This window comes from Camellia sinensis, chromosome 5 (genome assembly GCF_055761805.1).
Source record: "Camellia sinensis isolate YWXY chromosome 5, ASM5576180v1, whole genome shotgun sequence".
Classification (NCBI taxonomy): domain Eukaryota; kingdom Viridiplantae; phylum Streptophyta; class Magnoliopsida; order Ericales; family Theaceae; genus Camellia; species Camellia sinensis.
This window is the reverse complement of record NC_138965.1, coordinates 167,618,334-167,638,552: the sequence shown is the minus strand read 5'-3', so window position 1 is coordinate 167,638,552 and position 20,219 is coordinate 167,618,334. Positions and strand designations below refer to the sequence as shown.

Here is a 20,219-nt window from a genome sequence, read left to right as displayed (position 1 = left end):
ATATCCTGACCGAGAAAAATCCGAACAAAGTCCCCACTGAAGAGATGATCGACGAGGAGTATGCCGCTCATCTTGAAAATCAAGAAATACAACGCAGATGAGTATAAATGTCGGTATTATCTTTTGAATTATCTTTCAGATCAATTTTATGATTATTATGATACTACCTACACTACTGTCAAGAAAATTTGGAAAGCCTTGCAGAATAAATATGACACTAAAGAGGCAGGCACTAAAAAATATGCTGCAAGCCATTTTTTCCACTATCAAATGATAGATGGAAAATCAGTGGTGGAGCAAGTTCAAGATTTTCAGATGCTAGTGGCTGAAGTTAGATCCGAAGGCATCAAAATCGGAGACAATCTTGTTGTGGCAAGTATTGTTGACAAACTTCCATCATCTTGGAGGGAGTTCCAGAAGTCAATGCGTCACAAACAAAAGGAGACGTCCTTGGAGACTCTAATTACACAGATTCGGGTGGAGGAGGAAGCACGAGGACAAGATGCGCTTATGACATAAGAGCATTCCACTGCAAAGGTAAATTTAACTTCTGGAAATACTTTACCTAAAGGTCAATCACTTGAAGCCATTTAAGAAAATTTGGAAAAATACTGGAAGGCTACAAAATAAAACTTACCCGAGGCAAAAGAAATGGAACCAAGAACCCCCTTCACAAGATCTAACAAATGTGACATGTTTTGTGTGTGGCAAAAGTGGGCATATTACTCGAACTTGCAAATTTCGGAAACAACAGTCTCGACCACAGGCTAATGTTACCGAGGAACCATTTGTGGCTATGATCACAGATATTTTTATGGTTCAATCTGTGGAAGGGTGGTGGGCAGACTCTGGTGCCAATAGGCATGTCTGCTATGACAAAGATTGGTTCAAAGATTTCACTCCTTTTAATGAGGAGAGGACTGTTATGCTTGGTGACTCTAGTTTAACCAAGGTGCTCGGGTGTGGGGTTGTTGAGCTGAATTTTACCTCTGGACGTGTGCTTGTTTTAAAATATATGTTGAACACACCGTCCATGAGGAAAAATTTGATGTCGAGTTATTTGCTCAACAAAGTTGGTTTCAAGCAGACTATTGAATCTGACCAACATGTAATCACTAAAAAAGGCATATTTGTGAAGAAAGGGTATGCCTGTGATGGAATGTTTAAATTAAATGTTGAGAATAAGAAAGCACATGTTTCTGTTTACATGCTGTCTTTTATGAATTTTTGGCATGCTCGTTTGTGTCATATTAATAGCCGATATGTGTGAGTCATGAGTAGTTTAGGATTAATTCCCAGACTAACAAATAAGTTTGAGAAATGTGAAGTTTGCAGTCAAGCAAAAATAACTAAAATGCCTCATAAAAGTGTGGTGAGAAATACTGAATTGTTAGAATTAATTCACACTGATTTATGTGAATTTGAAGAAATTTTAACACATGGTGGAAATAGATATTTTATCACTTTTATTGATGATTTTTCAAAATATACTTATGTATACTTGTTGAAAAATAAAAGCGATACTTTTGAAAAATTTAAAGAATTCCTTCTTGAAGTTGAAAACCAATTCGGTAAAAAGAATAAAAGATATAGAAGTGATAGAGGCCGGGAGTATGAATATTTTGGATTCAACTCGTTTGCTCAGTCTTTAGAAATAATCCATGAAACTACTCCACCATATTCACCTGCGTCTAATGGTGTAGCAGAAAGGAAAAATAGAACTTTAACTGGTTTAACAAATGCTATGCTAATTGAAGCAGGTGCTCCTTTAAATTTGTGAGGAGAAGCAATTTTAACTGCATGTTATGTTATAAATAGAGTGCTACATAAAAAAAAAAAAATTACACCTTTTGAGTTGTGGAAAGGGCATAAGCTAAATTTGGGGTATTTGAGGGTTTGGGGTTGTCTAGTTTTTGTTAGACTTGTGGATCCTAAAAGACCTAAATTAGGTGTGAAAGTTGCCACTTGTGCTTTTCTTGGATATGCAGCAAATAGTACAGCCTATAGATTTTTTAATATGGAAACCAAAATAATTTTTGAATCGGGTGATGCAATGTTTCATGAAGAAAAATTTCCTTTTAAATCTAAAAATGGTGGGGGGTCAAAATTATCAAGAAAATATTTTATCTGAAACCGGTTCCTCTACTCCTCTTTTTCAAAACCAAGATACTGTAGTTTTTGAACCTAGAAAGAGTAAAAAAGCCAGATTAGAAAAAGATTTTGGCCCTGATTATCATGTTTTTAATGTAGAGGAAACTCCATTAACTTTACAAGAAGCTTTGGTATCTCCTGACTCTGTTTTTTGGAATGAAGTTGTAAATGATGAAATGGAATCATTATTATCCAATAAAACTTGGGTATTAGTAGATTTACCACCAAGTTGTAAAACTATTGGTTGTAAATGGATTTTGAGGAAAAAACTTAAATCGGATGGAACTATTGATAAATATAAAGCAAGGTTTGTTGCAAAATGTTTTAAACAACAAGCAGATCTTAACTTTTTTGATACATTTTCTCCGATTACAAGAGTTACATCCGTTAGATTATTAATTGCAGTGGCTGCAATTCATGATCTAAAAATTCATCAAATGAATGTTAAAACAACCTTTTTAAATGGAAACCTGGGTGAAGAAATCTATATGGATCAACCTGAGGTGATTCCTGCATGATTAAGAATGGCTATAAAACGAATGAATATGATAAATACATCTACTATAAATCTGAAGAAAATTCACATGTCATTATTAACCTCTATATGGATGATTTACTTATATTTGGCTCTAATTTGCATATCATCGTGGAAACTAAAAATATGCTTAGTAGTCATTTTGATATGAAAGATCTTGGTGAGGCTAATTATATTTTGGGAATGAAAATTACCAAAACCTGTGATGGTATATTTTTTGATCAGTCGCATTATGTTGAGAAAATTTTGAGAAAATATAATTTTTATAAGTGCAAGCATGTTCTTACTCCTTTTGATCCTTATATGCGTTTATTTCCTATTGAAAATGATGAGAATATAATTAATCAAAAGGAATATGCTTGTATGATTGGTAGCTTGCGTTATGCGACTGATTGTACTAGACCTGACATTGCCTATGCAGTTGGAGTACTTAGCAGGTTTACCAGTAAGCCTAGTAGTGATCACTGGCTAGCCATTGAGCGGATTATGAAATATTTATCTGGTACCATAAAATATGGCTTGTTTTATAATAAGTATCCTATAGTACTTGAAGGTTACAGTGATGCCGATTGGAATACCTTGTCAAGTGATTCATTATCAACCACTAGTTACTTATTTACATTGGGAGGTGGTGCTATAAGTTGGAAATCAAAAAAACAAACCATTATTGCTAATTCAACAATGGAGGCTGAGTTTGTTGCTTTAGGTACAGCTAGTGAAGAAGCAAATTAGTTGCGAGATTTGTTAAATGAAATTTCTTGTTGAGAAAAATCGATTTCACTTATATTGATTCATTGTGATAGTACCGCAGCAATTGGTCGAGTTAATAACCGTTATTATAACGGTAAATCCAGACCTATCAGAAGAAAACACAGTACTGTGAGATGTTATATGAATAACGGCATCATAAATGTGGATTATATTAAATCTGGTGATAATCTTGCAGATCCATTAACTAAGGACTTAGCAAGAGATAGAGTCTGGAATATATCGAGGGGAATGGGGTTGAAGCCCATTGAATATAGCAGGAGCCATGTATGAGGATACTCAACCCAGGGACCAGAAATCCTGTAACTGGGTTCAATGAGAAAAACGATCATATGATGGCCGTGAGAAATGCACTAAATTACTTGTTACCCATCCCTATGATGTAAGTGCATTTATCCGGTAACGTTGTAGAGGTTGAGTTATTAAAAAACTCTTAATGAATTTCTGTAGCTCTTATTGAGTGGGGTGTCATAGTTACAGGAGCACCCTTGACAGAATTCACCTATGCGAGTGTGGTAGTGGGGCCGCTACCTATGAGATTTGGGCTAATTCTCAAACACACTCATGAATCCTGGGATCGCACAAGGCCGTAACGTGCTGGCTTTTAAAGCTTATGTGGACACCTGAAATATTATGTGTGTGCAATAATTATTTATTTCCCTTAAGTAGTCATAGTTCAATGTTGAGCATACTATTGGCTCTGGAGTAGATATTATTGTTTCACTAATGGAGGTTCAATGCAGAGCACACCTACCATAATGCATAATATCCTTATTTGCCTAATAATCTCAGCTTTTTGTTATCTATAATATTAAAATAGGTGGGGGAATGTTAGCAGATATTTTAATATTATAATGTGTTATTGGTTTGATTTGTTTTCTTTTCCTCCAAGTTAATCCTTTCTTGATACAAGAATCCTTCAAGTCTTCCAAGTCTTTGCCTAGTCAAGTCTTCTTTTAAGTCTTCCAAGAGTCAAGTCTTATCCTCCAAGCTACTTCCAAGGAGCCTCCAAGCAACGTCCAAAAATCCTCCTCCAAGAAACTTGTCCACCAACCTTTCATCTCCTATAAATTGATCTAACTTCTTATCTTGGAAGTAAGAAGAAGTTTTTGTTGCTTTATTATGTTTTGTTTAAGATTATCAGGCAAATAAAAAAGGGTGTATGTGATAAAGTTTTGGGTTCAACTAATTATGCAGTATTGGTGAACCATACGACTTAGTCGGGCTGTTGTATTCTGGGGGGACAAGTCAAGGTTTTTTCTACTGCACCGGTGTAAGGCTTTGCCTAACCGCAAGAGGACTTAAATCTCCTTAAAGAGAATGAATTTCACGCGCCTCAACCCTTACAATAGTTATTGTAATTTTTATTATTTGTATTTTTCAGTGTTTTATTTGTAATTATCACCAACAAAAAGGTTATTCTATGCAGCAGGTTGCAAGTCTGACCCTCGTCCTTGTTGTGCACTTTCAATCCCACATGACACGGGCTCATGAGTGACCCTTGGTGTCATGGGGTGTGCATGACCGGTGGCTATTAGCGATGCACATTGATGATTTGCTTATGCATTATTGATCTGTTAATATGCCCTTGGTTAAGGGCAACGGCGTATTAGCACATGATTGGACAATTAGGTTGTGGCATGTGACGTGTAGAATGTTCATTCGTGAGCCAACCAGTGTGGTTTGATGCTTTGATCACATGAATCTCAGTTGTGCGAGTGCCTTGCTTGTGATAACGGCCTATTTTGGGAAGTGAGTTAAAAGTCACTTTTCAACTTTTAACCCACTTCCTTTTCTCACAAAAAAATTAAAAAATTACTTTTAGCCATCTTCTCAAAATACCCCAACTTATGGTCTTAATTGTGAATTTTTTTTTTTAAAGCAATTTTAATAACACAACCAATGCTTTTTAACCAGTGAAGTCTCCCATGCTCTAGTAAATGACAATAATTCCCATCTTTAATCTAGTTTTAAAATTAGAAGATCATGAAATGATGAACTTAAGATAGAGATCATATTGTATGATGATAAACTTGAATTATATTTAGCTTTACCATAGTTGATAATCATCTCAAAAGCTCTTTCCACTGCTAGATGATTGGTCTATGTACAGTTAGAAACCATAAAAAATTATATATTTGTGAGATAGGATCTGAACAATCATACAATTAGTTAGTACTATACAAATAAATTTATATAATATTTTTATTTAAAATGATGCGACAGTCTTAACACCTATTGTTTTAAAAATAAAATTCAATCATTATCAACTCTAGAATATAATTACCACAATAGTTCAGTATATAATTTTGTATACATGTAAATATTTTGGGCAGGGCTTCCCTTCCCTTTAGGTTTGCGGAGTTTATTTTGTTTTGATGATTCTCATTTTGTTAGAATCTTTATGTATATTATCCACATATAACAAATAAAAAAATTAATTGATCTGATAATTGTAATATATTTAATTTGTTAAAAAAAAAAAAACAAGTGTATGATCTATTATTAAAAATATACTTGTTGTTTATTTATTTATTTTTTTAGACAAATGCAATAAATTAAACATGAAACGATTATATCAATCTAAAAAAAAAATTAAATAATATATATAAAAAAAATTATAAAATAAAGAATTTTGATGAAACAGAACCTATATTTTCATGTGAAGCTTTTTTGTTTTTCTTATGTCTTTTAGCCTTTTATCAGCATCAGTGCCAATCAGACACCATAATCACTAAATGGACTTCTTGCCTTTGAGAGAGAGAGAAGAAAAAGAAGAAACAAAAACTCACGGGGTGGCTGACCATAATTCTTTCTTTTTCAACTTTTTGGCTTTTTCCATGCAACAACAGAATCTATTTAAATTTCGTTTGATTTTAGATTTTTGATTAAAAAAAATTGCAAAGAAATAAAATTAGTTACAAAAATTAATAAGATAACATGTCAACTTTAAATTATAATCATCACATTTTTTTTCTTATAAAAGTCAAAATAATACAAAAAATAAACTAAAAAAACCAATACCAAACGAAGACTTAATGAATTTTGATATTTTCTTTCTGTGTTTAGTTATGCAATCATCAAGTCCTACTTTACTCCATTTTCATACTCACTGAGAGATAGAGAGAGTACATGGATCACGAGACTCCAATCACCAACTCATCCCCAAACAAATTAAGCTCTACTCACATGTCTAGGTTTACAAACCGTTAAACACTTGTCTCACATCGATTTCTTAAATTATTCGAACTTTATTTATATATTTTAGAGGCTTCTTTTATTAATCAATTGATTTCGGATTGAATGTCTTCAAAAACGTAATAATATCATTGCTCAGTTTTCGGTGATTTCTTGTGAGCCAAGTATCTGTCCAGATTTATTTCTCTCATATCACCTCTCTCAATTATATGCACATGTGAACAATTAAAAATATTATTTTTTCATCGATTTTATTTAATAAAAATAGACAAAGATTAATATTTAAATTGATAAAATTAAAAACTCAATATCTGTTTTGTTACAAGATTTTTTTTTTTTTTGTAATTTTTCCAAAATTATTTTCATCCAAAAGAGAAAAATTTATATGAATACGATTTTTTATTTTTATTTTTATTTTTATTTTTTATTGACCAAACTAGTTTTGAAAAAACAGATTGTGAAAACAAACCAAACAGGTGAACCTAAACAACCCACAACTCACTGGTCAGTCCTATCCCCTAGTTTAAAAAGAGGTTTTGTATTGTCTTCGCTTCTCTTCATTTCAACTTTTAACCATCACTGCCAACAAGAAACACAGACAATGCAGGACTCAAAACCACTTGTCCTTGAAAACCCAGAAGCTGAATTGGATGATGATTTGACCGGCTTTGACAAGTCTCTCAAGGTTAGTGAGTGCTCTACTCTGTGTCCACATACAACTTCTTTTCTAAAACCCATTAACATGGGGTGTGTGTGTGTGTGTGCGCTTTTTTTTTTCATTGTAATCTGTTTATGTTACATTTATCTTCACATTTCATTGTAATCTGTTTATGTTCACATTCACCTTTCAATTTCTTTGTGGTTTATGTATCAGGAGCTTAAAGATTTGTGTTCTCAGCTTCACTACGCTGCCGATTACTGCGAAGCTTCATTCATCAATGCTGAAAGTGTACATAAGAATATGTGAGTAGCCCCTTCTCTACTCTGCAAAATACCCTGTATATGTCTATGTTTCATGGCACTCTTTCCAGCAGTTTTTAAACTTTTGTTTTTGGCGAAAAACGTTTTCTATATATTTTTTTCACTTTGGTACAACCCAAAACACAAGTCAACGAAAAGGTGAAAGAGCCTTTTTTTTTTTTTTTTTTTTTTGAACTTTTAAAAGGTTGAAAATGTTTTCCAAAATAAGGTCTTACCAATGCTACCACACATAGTCTACCATCACCACCACCACCCCGTCACTGCCTACCCTCACCACCGCACCAACACTACTAGTAGCACTACCACTACTACAACTAGTAACTCATTAGTTTCAAGGTCGTAACTAAAAATAAGAAAACGTTTTCTACTGAAAAACATTTCCACCATAACAAACATAGCGCTAGACATCACTTGGGCTTAGTAAGGTACGTTTGGAGATAATGCTACAAATAATCCCGTTTCTTACCATTTTTTCTCACTCTCAGATGCAAAGACTTAAGAAAAATTATGTAATGTTCATCTTTAAAATACAGTAACAATAATGCTATATGCACCACACAAAAAAAAAAAAAAAAAAAAAAAAAAAAACCAATGTGTGTTGGGTGCCCGCACATTGATTTTTCTATACGAGTAGTATTTTACGAACACAAAATTCACAAAAAAAGGAAATGTGTGATCCAAATTCATCATGACTTCTATCGCCCAAAGGGATATCATCCACAAAGGTCTTAACATATAGCTCAGACTCAGCTCATACAGATTTTCTTACAATTGAGTCTAAGATTTAAGAAATCTAATTAAGATTATAGTGACATGTTTAGTATCATCAACAGTGAGAATTTGACAAAGCTTTTGATGCTTCATCTGCAGGGTAATGGAGAACACAAAAGAGTACTTATCCAAAGCAGTGGTTACAGTAGTTGATCATCTCGGAAGCGTCGCCGCTAACCTAGATTACCAGATTTCGCAGGACAATTCAGTTTCCGAAACAGAGTTCAGAATTAATGGCTTGAAACAAGTTAGGAACTTTCTGTTTTCTACTTATGCTTTTGCAAAGTGTTTTTTCACATCATTTTTTGATTTATTTGTTTTGGTGTTTAAAAAGAGACTTGTCACATGCCAACAATACAGTCACAAGCTTGCTTTAACAAGACTATGCTGGAATGCAAAATTTCCAAGATTTCATCCCCGATATATATTTCCGCGTAAGCATATATTGATTGTTTCTTCAATTTTTCAATCCAATTTACCAAACTTATGAATTTACTATCAGTTTTTACATATGAAATGCCTGTTTTTTTTTTTTTTTCAGCAATGCCAGATCTCAAGAGGTCGATAGAAGTTTCAAGGTAAATTTTTTCTTTATCTTCCCAATTTGTATTTTGCTTGTTAATCATAAAATCAATACGTGACAAATGTCAATAGTATTTAATTTAATAGTGAATAGATTATCCATAATCAATAAATATTGAGAAGTCAAACGTGTCCTAAATGTGTCCAGAAGCAGGACACACGTGTCAATGATATGTTCCAGCATGTCTAATGAGAAAAAATAAAAATAAAAATAGACACACCATGTGGCATGTCCAATACGTGTCCTAGCATGTTGGTGTCTGACATGTGTGGAACATGGCTATGACAACTAATTTGAAGTATCCCGTTTCATAGATAATGACAAATAATACACAAAAATGTCTGTTTCAAGGTTAGTAATAAAGTTGGATCAATGCAGGAAATCTGTGACTCAAGTTGCTGCAAAAACTATCAGTTTGAATGAATTTGAGGCAGAGGAGGAAGCGCCTCTTTTCTTATACACTTGCGATCACAAGCCAAATTCAGGTTTGGACACAGTAGATGCCGATTCAGCTTCAGGTAATATGATCAAATTCATCAGAAACTATGTTAGAATTATTTAAAACATTGAATTAGAGTTCATATTTGGAAGTTGAAAATACCAGAATCGATTTCTCTTAAGAAAATGCTACATATAATCTTATATCTTACTGTATTTTCACACTCCTAGACACGAGTGGATCCCATGTACATTGACTTGTGTCTAAGATTGAGAAAATGAGCTAAGAAAATGGATTATGTTTAGCATTGCTCTTTCTCATATCTTCATAACCTATATTATACACACTTTTCTTTTAACAGTATTGCCTGTTCGCGATGGCCTATCCATGCTACCAAAAGCTCGAAATCCTTTCCATTTTGAGGTAAACTAACTCTCTCATCTTTTGCTTCCCTATTAGCTTTTTTTTTTTTTTTTTTTTTGAACAATCCTAATTAGCCCTCTGGATATTCACTTTTACTTCACCGTTTTTTATTTATATATATGGGTTTTTGCAGAACACTCGTAAGATCAAACGCACCATTCTAAGTTGGAAATTAAAACATAATAATGATATCTTCTCATTTGGTCGGCGAAGTAAAAGAGCAACGTAAATTATTTGGAGATTGTTAACAGATCAGAAGTAGAGAAGTTCCACTGTAGATGTTTGCTTTTAATCTTTTTTTTCCCCCAAGGAATAGAGATTTGTAATATGTAAGTAGGAAGATTGTTAAGACTATGAACATCATGTAATGTAATGTGGTAGGCTTTTAGTTTGATGTGAATTCAACTTGTGTTTTGGGGAAAAGTAGATGTTGGAATTGATGCTCAAAATTGTTTTTGTTTGTGTAGAATTGTTATGCAGAAGAGGAAACATAAATTCTTTGCTTTTGTTTGATGAGAATGTTTTCCAGAAAGCACAAAAATTTGTTTGGATAATTGTTTTCAAGAAAATTTTCCAAAAACAACCCACTTTTTGAAGAGCACCAAAAAATTGTTATCAAATTTTCGAAAACAGTTTCGTTCAAACATGATGTAAAATAAATTGATAGAGAGAGAGAGCAAGTGAATAAATGTGTATATTGAATTTGTTGTAGTAATTACAAAGGGAGCTTAGCTCTCTATTTATAGTCTGATATTGGATGCGAGGCATGCCATGCGAGACGCGAGGCACCGAAAGGCAAGGCTAAAGCTTTAGCCGAAAGTGAACAAACATAATGATAACAATGAACGGATACAATGCTAATAAACAATACTAAAGTAATGCTATAAACAATGCTATATTATATACAAAGTATAATAATATACTAACACATGAAAATGATAGGTGTTTTTAAACTTTTCATTGTTTTTGTTAAAAAAAACACTAAAAACCAAAAAAATGAAAAAATGAGAACAACCAAACATGATAGGACATGAGGTTCATGGAAAGGCACAAGGTTTCAAAGAGCTTGGAATAATTGAGAAAAAAAGGGGTTCAAAATACACATACTAAAGAATCTAAAAGACAAATCTAAAAAAGATTTCTTAAATATATCAAACCCAACGGATGATTAGTACACTTCCCTATCCAAAATCGGATGGAAGAAGAACAAAAGGAATACTAACTGCATAGACCCCTTAGCGGATCTTTATATTTACATTCTGTTAAGTAAAGCTAAAGGTCTGTGTTTTCTTGTTTAATTGTCCATTTCTCTCATCTTGTGTTTGTGTTTTTTCCTCTTTTTATGCTTCTAAAATTAGCACTATCAAAAGTGGGTTGGACTTCTCAGACCGCCCAAGGTTTCAAGCTTCTCCATGTACGAAAACTTTTTGTTGGTCACAACATCAATAGGTTTGCTCAACTTCTCAATTTCCTCCTTGGACAAATTGTCCAAGTTTCCTGTTGATTGACTTTTCTTCATCTCCGCCTCTCCTTGATCCAAACCCCAACCCATGAAATCTGATAGTGTCATTGACGTTGGCGTCTCTGTAGTGTTTGGCTTTTCTATCTCTTCTGCGCTGCTCGGGGAACTCTCTAGTCCTTCTGCTGGCAAGGAATCCATTGAGGGCTTTCGTTTGGATACCACCAATGATGGATCTTGAGTGAGAGAGTCTGCATAGAGGACATCTTCAATGCGAGACATGACTGTATTTGCCAAGCTTTCAAGTACCCTTGAATAGCTTTCCAGGATAGAATGTCCAACATCCTATATTTTTTAGAGGGGGAAATGTAGAAACGATTGGTTACTTTAATTTGGATATACACATGCACGTAGAAAAAGATCATATTGAAAGTGTTAATTGTTCTTACCCTGTTATATTGGATTTTACTTATGTCGAGCGAGGATTGAGGAAGTCCTGGGAACCGTTGTTTGAGTAGGAGCAAGATGGTCTCAGCTCTCTCTTCAAAGAGCTCCCTCTTCTCTATGCTCACAGCTGAACCCCAAGAAGACTTTCCATCCTTATGGTGCATCTTCCTCTTCCAAATCACGATGGAAGCCTCGATTCTATTCTTTAGGTCAAGAACTTTGTGCTCTGTTGTCATGTCCATGTTTGAGAGGAAGTCTTCAGGATCAAAGAATTCAACTGTAATGTTTTTATATATTGAGTCGCCAAGGCTTGATCTACCATTCTACCGAGTAAAAAATGGAAAAAAAATAGCCAAAATTTAGTAATTACTCAAGTCTCTTGGGACTAATTATTGTGAACTCTTTTGTTCTTATACCTTGGGGAGGGATTCAATGTAGTTATCAGGGATCTCCATTTCCGACAGTATTTGAGCATTGATGGCCATTGATGCTTTGAGTACTTGGTTAACGCATTCCTTCTGAAATTGCATCCATTTCCGCGATGCATCTGATAGCCCATCTGGAGGAACTTTGACGGTAGGTAGCCACCATTTGTCATCTCTTTGGCTTCCTTGCTCAGATTCATTGGCATCTCTTGAGACATACCAGAATTCATTCTGGTCTTTGAAGTTGTCGAGGCAGTCCTGTCAATTATCTTTTTATCAGAACAATAAAAAAATTTACCTGTAAAGAACAACAATCCATTCTAACAAGAAAGATACAATAATACTAGGATCACATAAACAAAACACGAAACGAGACATAGTCTGTATCCATTTCGTGTTTTGTTTTTGTGTTAATTAGTAATACATATTGAAAAAGATATATAAGCAGGAGATTGCTAGCTTTTACAATGAGCATTGCATCAAGCTTGCGCAAGGCGGGGATGTTCATGAGCAAATCTCTTCTTTGTTGTGTCAGCATTATCTGTCAATTTAGGAACTAGCATAAGGAATGTGATATTGTAGAATTATAAATCTAATCAAATTGAGAGAGAGAGAGAGAGAGATCACCTCCATATTTGTTCCATCCTTGGATTTCTGTTGAGAAGCAACAAACTCAACAATGTAGTCTGTCACCGATAAAAGCCAATCTATTTCTTTTTTCCACCTCGCTTTCCTATCTGCAGACATGGGCTCTAACTTTCGCTGTTCTCCGAAAGCAGAAGCTGTACATATCAGAAAAATGAAGAGAAAATAGCATAAATTGTAACAGAACGATAAGATCACAATCAAATAATGGAACATAAAAGATGAGTAAATGATTGAAAATTTTGGGGACATTAAATGATATCAATTATAATTCATAATTCTTGTTCTTCAACAATAAACCACTTTGAATGCTGACACAACAAATCTGCTTTGGCTGGTAAGTTTGATTTCTTACCAGCGAGATTTGTAATGGCATTTGACAAAGCCAAAGCGGATGAAACACCCTTTCCACCACCTGACATGTCTTCACCGAGAAGTAGCTTAGCAAACCTTTCCTTCATTAGTTCCATATCTAAGCCAGACAACAAATATGAAAACTCAATCCAAACTCATAAAACTGCTAAAAATAATCATTGGGTTTTCATGATTATGGGATAATTGGATCAATACAATGGATAAAAAAATTTAAAAAAAAATTAGAAATTGTTGATAATATGATGGAAATACCTGAGGGTTGCCGGTCCTTGCCTTGTGAACCGCCTCCTTTGGCTCCCTCCTTGCTCAAGCGCGAAATTGGACTCTTATCACTGGATGGACTGAATGTTGATCCTATTGATTGTACCGGTGAAGGCTTTCCACCTTGACTATAAAATTGCTTCCCCTCAATGTCATCTCCATTTTTTGTACCTTCAAATATTAAACTTTGCGCCTGCCGTTCTGGTACCTCTAACATCTTTTTTTAAAAGTGAAAAGAACTCAACTTCTAAATGCAACGTTCTTCTCTAATAACCATTGTACATCAATTTCATTCCTATGAAATGTAAATACATGCTTTTGTATATCAAGAATGTAGCAAAGAAAGTATGAAAATGGCAATGATGAGCTACTTTTCTACCCCACCAAAAAAAAATTAATTCAATCTAATATTTCTAAAAGTGAGAAAGGGAAATTAAGAAAAACCCTTCTCCAGAATGAGAGGTTGGAGATGGAAAGGGGAAAAAAGTTTTTCTGAATTTCCTGAGTTTGAGAGAGAGAGAGAGAGAGAGAGAGAGAGAGAGAGGAGGGAGTTTGGGTAGTTTTTGCAATTTACTTTTTTTAGAAATGGAATGTGAGGTGATAGTTTGATTGGGAGAGAGGGAGGGGTTAGTATAAAGCGAGGCGGATCCTTTCCCCGGAAATTTCTCTATTTTGTGTTTAGAGATTTTTATCACTGTGCGGCTGAATGCATAGGGACATAGGAATAAAAAACATTGGAACAGAAGATTCCGGGCCAAAAAAAAATCAGCGTCTTTGGTTTGAATTTTTTAGATTAAATTTTTTAAAAATTGAGTTTTTTAATTTTTGTATTTTTTTGTTTTTAGTAAATATTTTTTAAATTTTAAACATTTTTTTTACTTTTTTATATGTATTTTACTTAGATGTATCTAGAAAGTAAAAAATTTGTGAAAAAATATTTTTTAAAAATTAATAAATACATAAAAATACAAAAAATATACTGAATTCTTATATTTTTTTATATTTTTGGTATTTAGTGAATTTTTAAAATATTTTTTTACAATTTTTTTATTTTTTAGGTATATTTATGTTTGGTGTGTCTCAAAAGTAAAAAAATTACTTAAATTATTAAAAAAAATTAGTAAAAACAAAAAAATCTGAAAAATAAGAAAGTACAATTTTTTAAAAAGTGTTTTTAGAAAAATTGAACCAAGCTAATATGCAAAACAAAGAGGATTTTTTGTTGGATTTGCTATGAACACATGGTTAGATTTTTCAATGCTTGCAAAAAGTCCGGGAGATACCTAAAATCCTCTCTCTCTCTCTCTCTTATAAATAACTGCTCTTTGTCATGGACATATAACTAACTTTCGCTGCCAACCACCGTTTCACCTTATTATTCTACTCTTCTTATCGAATTACAAAAATGCCCACAAAATTTAATTAAAAACTAGAGATACAAGGATCTTCCTCCCAAAACACGATTTTTGTTGCTTGAATGCTCTTGATTACCACATAGCCAACATGTGTGTCAATTCTTAAAATTATAAAAAAAATAAATGAATAAATAAATAAATAAAAAGAGTTGTAAATTTGAATTTTAGGATGATCGGTTACAACAATAAAAAGGAAGTATACTCACACTCCTTTTTAGCATCTCAATCTTTTTTTCTTTATTTTTGTCATTTATGTGTTTTCAAGTTTCTTTAAAACTAGAAGAAATTTGATTTCAAAATCATAGGTTCTTTTGATTTTGGAATTGCTCTTAGTTTTTATTTTTAACAATTCTGCATTGATTGATTAACTCATTAATGTGCAACATATAAGTTAATGAATGAAATTTGTAAAAGCTTATAAGACTCAATTTGAGATTTAATAATTTTGAGTCATCGCCTTTTTTTTTGTGGGGTTGGGTCAAGCTATGACTCAAATCTATTTCAAGAGAACACATGCAAATATCCCGTGTTATATTTCTTCTACATTGTTAGGTCTGTTTAGACTCTCTTATTTAGTTCTAACTAGATAAGAGTTTTTATGATCTTGCTGAGAGGTTTTTATTTTATTTTTCCTATAAACTTAGTCATTGGTCGACTACAGTTTGGAAACATGATTAGCGTACGACAAAATGAGCATACAAGCACTTTAAGCATAGATTATATGTTTCCTTCTTTTAACATTCTCCCTTGTTCAATTTAACATGGGGAAAGTTAGTAAATAACATTTGCAGATGATGACCAACGCCCTCCTATTTTTAACAAGTAGATTAATTTTCCTTCTTGAAAACACTAGTTATGGAGATCCAATTACAAATTTTGGACTTGTTTGGTTTGTATCTCAAAATATAATTTTTGAAAAAAAATTTCAAAATTTTGTTTGGTTCAAATTTTATAAAAAATCCAAAATCACTTTCTCTCTCCTACACATTAATCAATTACTTTTTCTCTCTCATCTCTCATTCTCAATTACTTTTTCTCTCACACACATCTACTCAACTACAACAAAATATCAAATCATCTCAAACTCTCAAATTCTAAAACTATTTTCAAGATATACAATCAAACAAATCAAAAAAAAACTCTAAACTCTCTCTTCAAAATTTTTTTAAAAAATTTATCTCAAAACACAAACCAAACACACCCTTGAATTTTTAGTTTGTTAGTTCTCTCTCTCTCTCTCTCTCTCTCTCTCTCTCTCTCTCTCTCTCTCTCTCTCTCTCTCTCGATTTTGATATGTTTAAGAATATAAAAATCAATTACAAAATCAGACACAATTCCCTCCGGACTTAAGATATTTAGGCCAAGTTTGGGAAGTCTCAAATAATCCATATTTTTACCTTTTTATCTTTTTTCCATCACATCATCTCTCTACTTTTCTGCACATTTTTTCGTAAAAAGACAAAAAGTGCACTTATTTAAGTCATCCCAAACAACCCTTTAGTACTTGTTTGGCATGTACTAAAAAAGTGTACTTTTTTGCATACATACACTTATTTGGGTTACATCAATCAACATCTGTCAGCATCTCCTCTCTACTTTTCTATCAAATTTCTTTATTTTTCTACATATTTTTTTTTTTATAAAAAGTCAAAAAATACACTTATTTAGAACATCCCCTACAATGCCTTTGCGAGCTAATCTTGAAACCATTTTCATAATATGAATCATTCATTTTTATAGGTTTTGCCAGGTAAATTATCCATATAAAAAATCATATATCAAATTATATTTATCTTTAAAATGAATGACTAATGTGATTTTGAGATTTCACTACAACAAAAACATACTTTAGTGGCACTACACTAGTGGCATATTTTTAGAAAATGCCACAAAAAATGATATTTAGTGTCACGTTTTTGAAAAATGCCACAAAACGACAAACATAAAAGGCTCTAGTGACATTTCAATGAACAAGTGTCACAAAACTACAACAAAAACATACTTTAGTGGCACTACACTAGTGGCATATTTTTAGAAAATGCCACAAAAATGATATTTAGTGGCACGTTTTTGAAAAATGCCACAAAACGACAAACATAAAAGGTTCTAGTGACATTTCAATGAACAAGTGTCACAACACTCAACAAAAACAGATTTTAGTGACACCATACTAGTGACACCATACTAGTGACATGTTCTTAAAAAATGTCACAAAAAGAATATTTGGTGGCATTTTTTAGAAAAATGTCATAGAGCCACAAACATACAAGGCTCTAGTGGCATTTCATTTAAAAAAAGTGTCACTTCACTATAACAAAAATGTCACTACAAAAACTTTTTATGAATATTTGCAATGGCATTTTTTAAAAAATGGCAGGACACTAGGTAGGTGCAAATTACTTTTTATGGCACTTAGGTGAAAAGTGTCATAAACAAATATTTTATAGCATTTTGAGAAATGCCACTAAGCTAAAAACTTTCCAAGCTTATAATGACATTTTTGAAAAAACAAAAAATGTCAATATATTTTCTAAATTTTTAAAATGCAGTAAATGATTAAAAATAAATGAATTAAACTCAATATACACTACAGGAAAAAGCATATTCGGCGACTAAATTTCCTGACCAAAAAAATTTGGTCGCTGAAAGTATAGCTTTCAGCGACCAAAACAGCATCAGTTGCCCAAAGTAAAGCTTTTTGGCGACTAAACAATTTTAGTAGCCAAAAGTCTACAATTGGCGACTAAAACTAAGTTTGGTCGCTGATTATATGGGTTTTAGTGACTAAAAAATTTTTAGTAGCCCAAAGTAAAACTTTTTGGCGACTAAAAAAATTTAGTAGCCAAAAGTCTACAATTAACGACTAAAAATAAGTTTGGTCGCTGATTATATGGGTTTTGCCGACTAAAAAAATTTTAGTAGCCAAAAGTAAAACTTTTTGGTGCCAAAAAAAATTTTAGTAGTCAAAAGTCTACAATTGGCGACTAAAAAATAAGTTTAGCCGCCAAAAGTGGTCATTTTTAGCGCGGGAGAACTAAAATCCTAAGGCGGGAATAAAATTTTTTGGTGACCAAAATTTTGATAGCTGAAAGTGCATCTTCGGCGACCAAATCCGATTTTGGTTAACAAAAGTTAAGTTTTTTAGCAACTAAAAACAATTAGTAGCCAAAAGTATAGAATTGGCGACTAAAAATATTTTTAGTCGCCAAAAGTAGTCTTTTTTTTATTTTGGTAGTAAATACTTTATTTTACATAAATTATGTTCAATAAAATAATTATGTTTATACATATACTTTTATATTAATATGGATGTATGTACTATATAAATAATAAATGTTGCATATATAATCATGTGGTGCTATAGAGGTGTAGTGGGAAGAGTGTGGTGTATAAGGTTTATGGTGCGGAAGGTTGACGGTTCGAGTCTCCGCAAGAGCGGATCAAATTGTTCTACAATGAATTATTGTCATGTATGGCACTTGATAGCGTCACGAATAGTGCCTACCATGACATTAAAGTGTCACTGAAAGGTTTTAGTCTTAATGGTGTAATGACACTTACAAGTGTCACTAACTCTTTTTTTAATGGCGCTTGATAGTGCCACAAATAATATCTACCATGACATTAAAATGTCATTGAAAGTTTTCAGCTATGATGGTGCAGTGACACTTGCAAGTATCTACCGTGGCATTCGTATCTACTGTGGCACCGATAGAAGTGGCACTTGTTCAAAATGCCACAAGACCAAAAAATGTCATTAGAAGAATAGTTCTGTGGCACTTTCAAATGTCACTAAACTAAGAAAATGTTGTAGTGTTTGACTACATATATTTTTTTAAATAAATATGATTCAATTATGTAGTTATAAATATCTAATTAATCTAAATTGTTATATGAATGATTTACTCAATAAATTTAATTAATTAAACAATTCAGATCATGAAAATACAGGTTCAGATCATGAAAATAAAGTTGGGAGTGAGCCCTTCAAAAGTCATAGTAGCCCTCTAGACGCAACAAACAAGCCCTCTTCCACTGTAAGGGCGTAGTAGCCCTCTAGACACAACGGGCAAGCCCTCTTCCACTCTCTTACATCAAGTGGATTTCACCTTTTGGCGAATTCCATACTCGTGTGACACGATCGTATCCGATTGTGTAATTAATTTATGTGGAAGTAGGAGAACTATTTGGTTCTTAGCTAAGGTGTTCTTTTTTTTATTATTATTCTTCTTAAACTGTCTAGGCCCAATTTGAAAATTCATTTTTTTGTTTTTTTTTTTTTTTGCATGACTTTTTATTTCCATATATACATACTAGCATATATCCGTATCTGAAGATACGGTATAAATAATGTTAGGATAAGAATATAATTGTAATCTCAACAATATTTAAATTTATTTTTTAATTTGATAAAATCACAAATTTGTTATAAAATTTTGGAGTTCTCACAAAACTCCTCACGAAAACTGGTTTTTGCGTATATAATATATAGTTAGATAGATAGATGTGTCTAACATATATACAATTTTCATACGCATACATATAATATTGCGTTTGCTTATATAATTATATGGAGATTGTATGTATGTCCATAATATCTTAGTGTATTACGGGCATACGTACATTGTATAGAAATATATATAAAATATATTGAACAAAAAAGAGAGAATAAAAAAAATAACAAATAGAGAAAAAAAATAAAAACGAGAGAAAATGAAAAAATAAATAGAAAAGAGAGAAAAATGTAGGATCATGGGATCATAGGATTATAGGAGGATGGGTGAGAAAAGAAAAAAGTAAAAGATAGAGAGCAGGAAAGTATAAAATGTAAATGTAGAATATTTTTTAAAAAAATATATCTCAGCCATTGTTTTATAATTTGAATAAATCTGAGTCATCCAAATGTCCTAATAGAACAAAAATATGTTGAAGATTTAAAAATCGTCATGCTTTATTAAAATATGTTGAACATTCATATAAGGTCTAAATTTGTGAAGTCTATTAGGTATTTAATATATTTAAAAATAACAATTAATTGTTCAAATTCATTTAATTTGTAGACTATAAAATTCATTAATTTAATTTCCACTACACACAGTAAAATCTGACTCCTAATTCTAGGATCGTAGACTTTTCCATATAATATGAATAAAAAAAAGTGAACAAAAATGAGAAAATAAAAAATAAATAAATAGAGAGAAAAATAAAAATGAAGAAAATAAAAAAAAATAAAAAGAAAAGAGAGAGAAAGGTGAGATCTTGGGATCATGGAAGGATAGATGAGAAAACGAAAAAGTAAGAGAGAGAAGCGGGAAAATAAAAAAATGTATATGTAGGTTATTT

The 20,219-nt window shown here is 32.4% G+C and overlaps 2 protein-coding genes across 3 annotated transcripts; one reads left to right on the top strand and one right to left on the bottom strand.

The window, feature by feature from the left end:
- Window positions 1–6,744: 6,744 nt before the first annotated feature.
- On the top strand, window positions 6,745–10,298 carry LOC114318299 (putative protein ABIL2). Of its 2 annotated transcripts, none has more exons than XR_014330474.1 (8): window positions 6,745–7,337; window positions 7,527–7,615; window positions 8,504–8,651; window positions 8,765–8,838; window positions 8,946–8,982; window positions 9,366–9,505; window positions 9,788–9,849; window positions 9,983–10,298. XR_014330474.1 is itself a non-coding variant. In XM_028265154.2 (8 exons), the coding sequence occupies exons 1-8, from the start codon at window positions 7,254–7,256 to the stop codon at window positions 10,076–10,078; spliced, it is 756 nt and encodes a 251-aa protein (XP_028120955.1). In that variant the 5' UTR covers window positions 7,131–7,253; the 3' UTR covers window positions 10,079–10,298. The 2 variants fall into 2 exon arrangements, 1 of the variants encoding a protein (XP_028120955.1); XM_028265154.2 differs by having other exon boundaries at window positions 7,131–7,337; window positions 8,739–8,838.
- Window positions 10,299–10,980: 682 nt separating this feature from the next.
- Window positions 10,981–14,147, bottom strand: LOC114318291 (rop guanine nucleotide exchange factor 9). Its single transcript, XM_028265148.2, has 7 exons — window positions 13,453–14,147; window positions 13,181–13,297; window positions 12,808–12,962; window positions 12,647–12,721; window positions 12,172–12,438; window positions 11,758–12,078; window positions 10,981–11,653 (listed from the first exon to the last, which is right to left on the bottom strand). The coding sequence occupies exons 1-7, from the start codon at window positions 13,676–13,678 to the stop codon at window positions 11,213–11,215; spliced, it is 1,602 nt and encodes a 533-aa protein (XP_028120949.2). The 5' UTR covers window positions 13,679–14,147; the 3' UTR covers window positions 10,981–11,212.
- Between the last annotated feature and the right edge of the window lie 6,072 nt (window positions 14,148–20,219).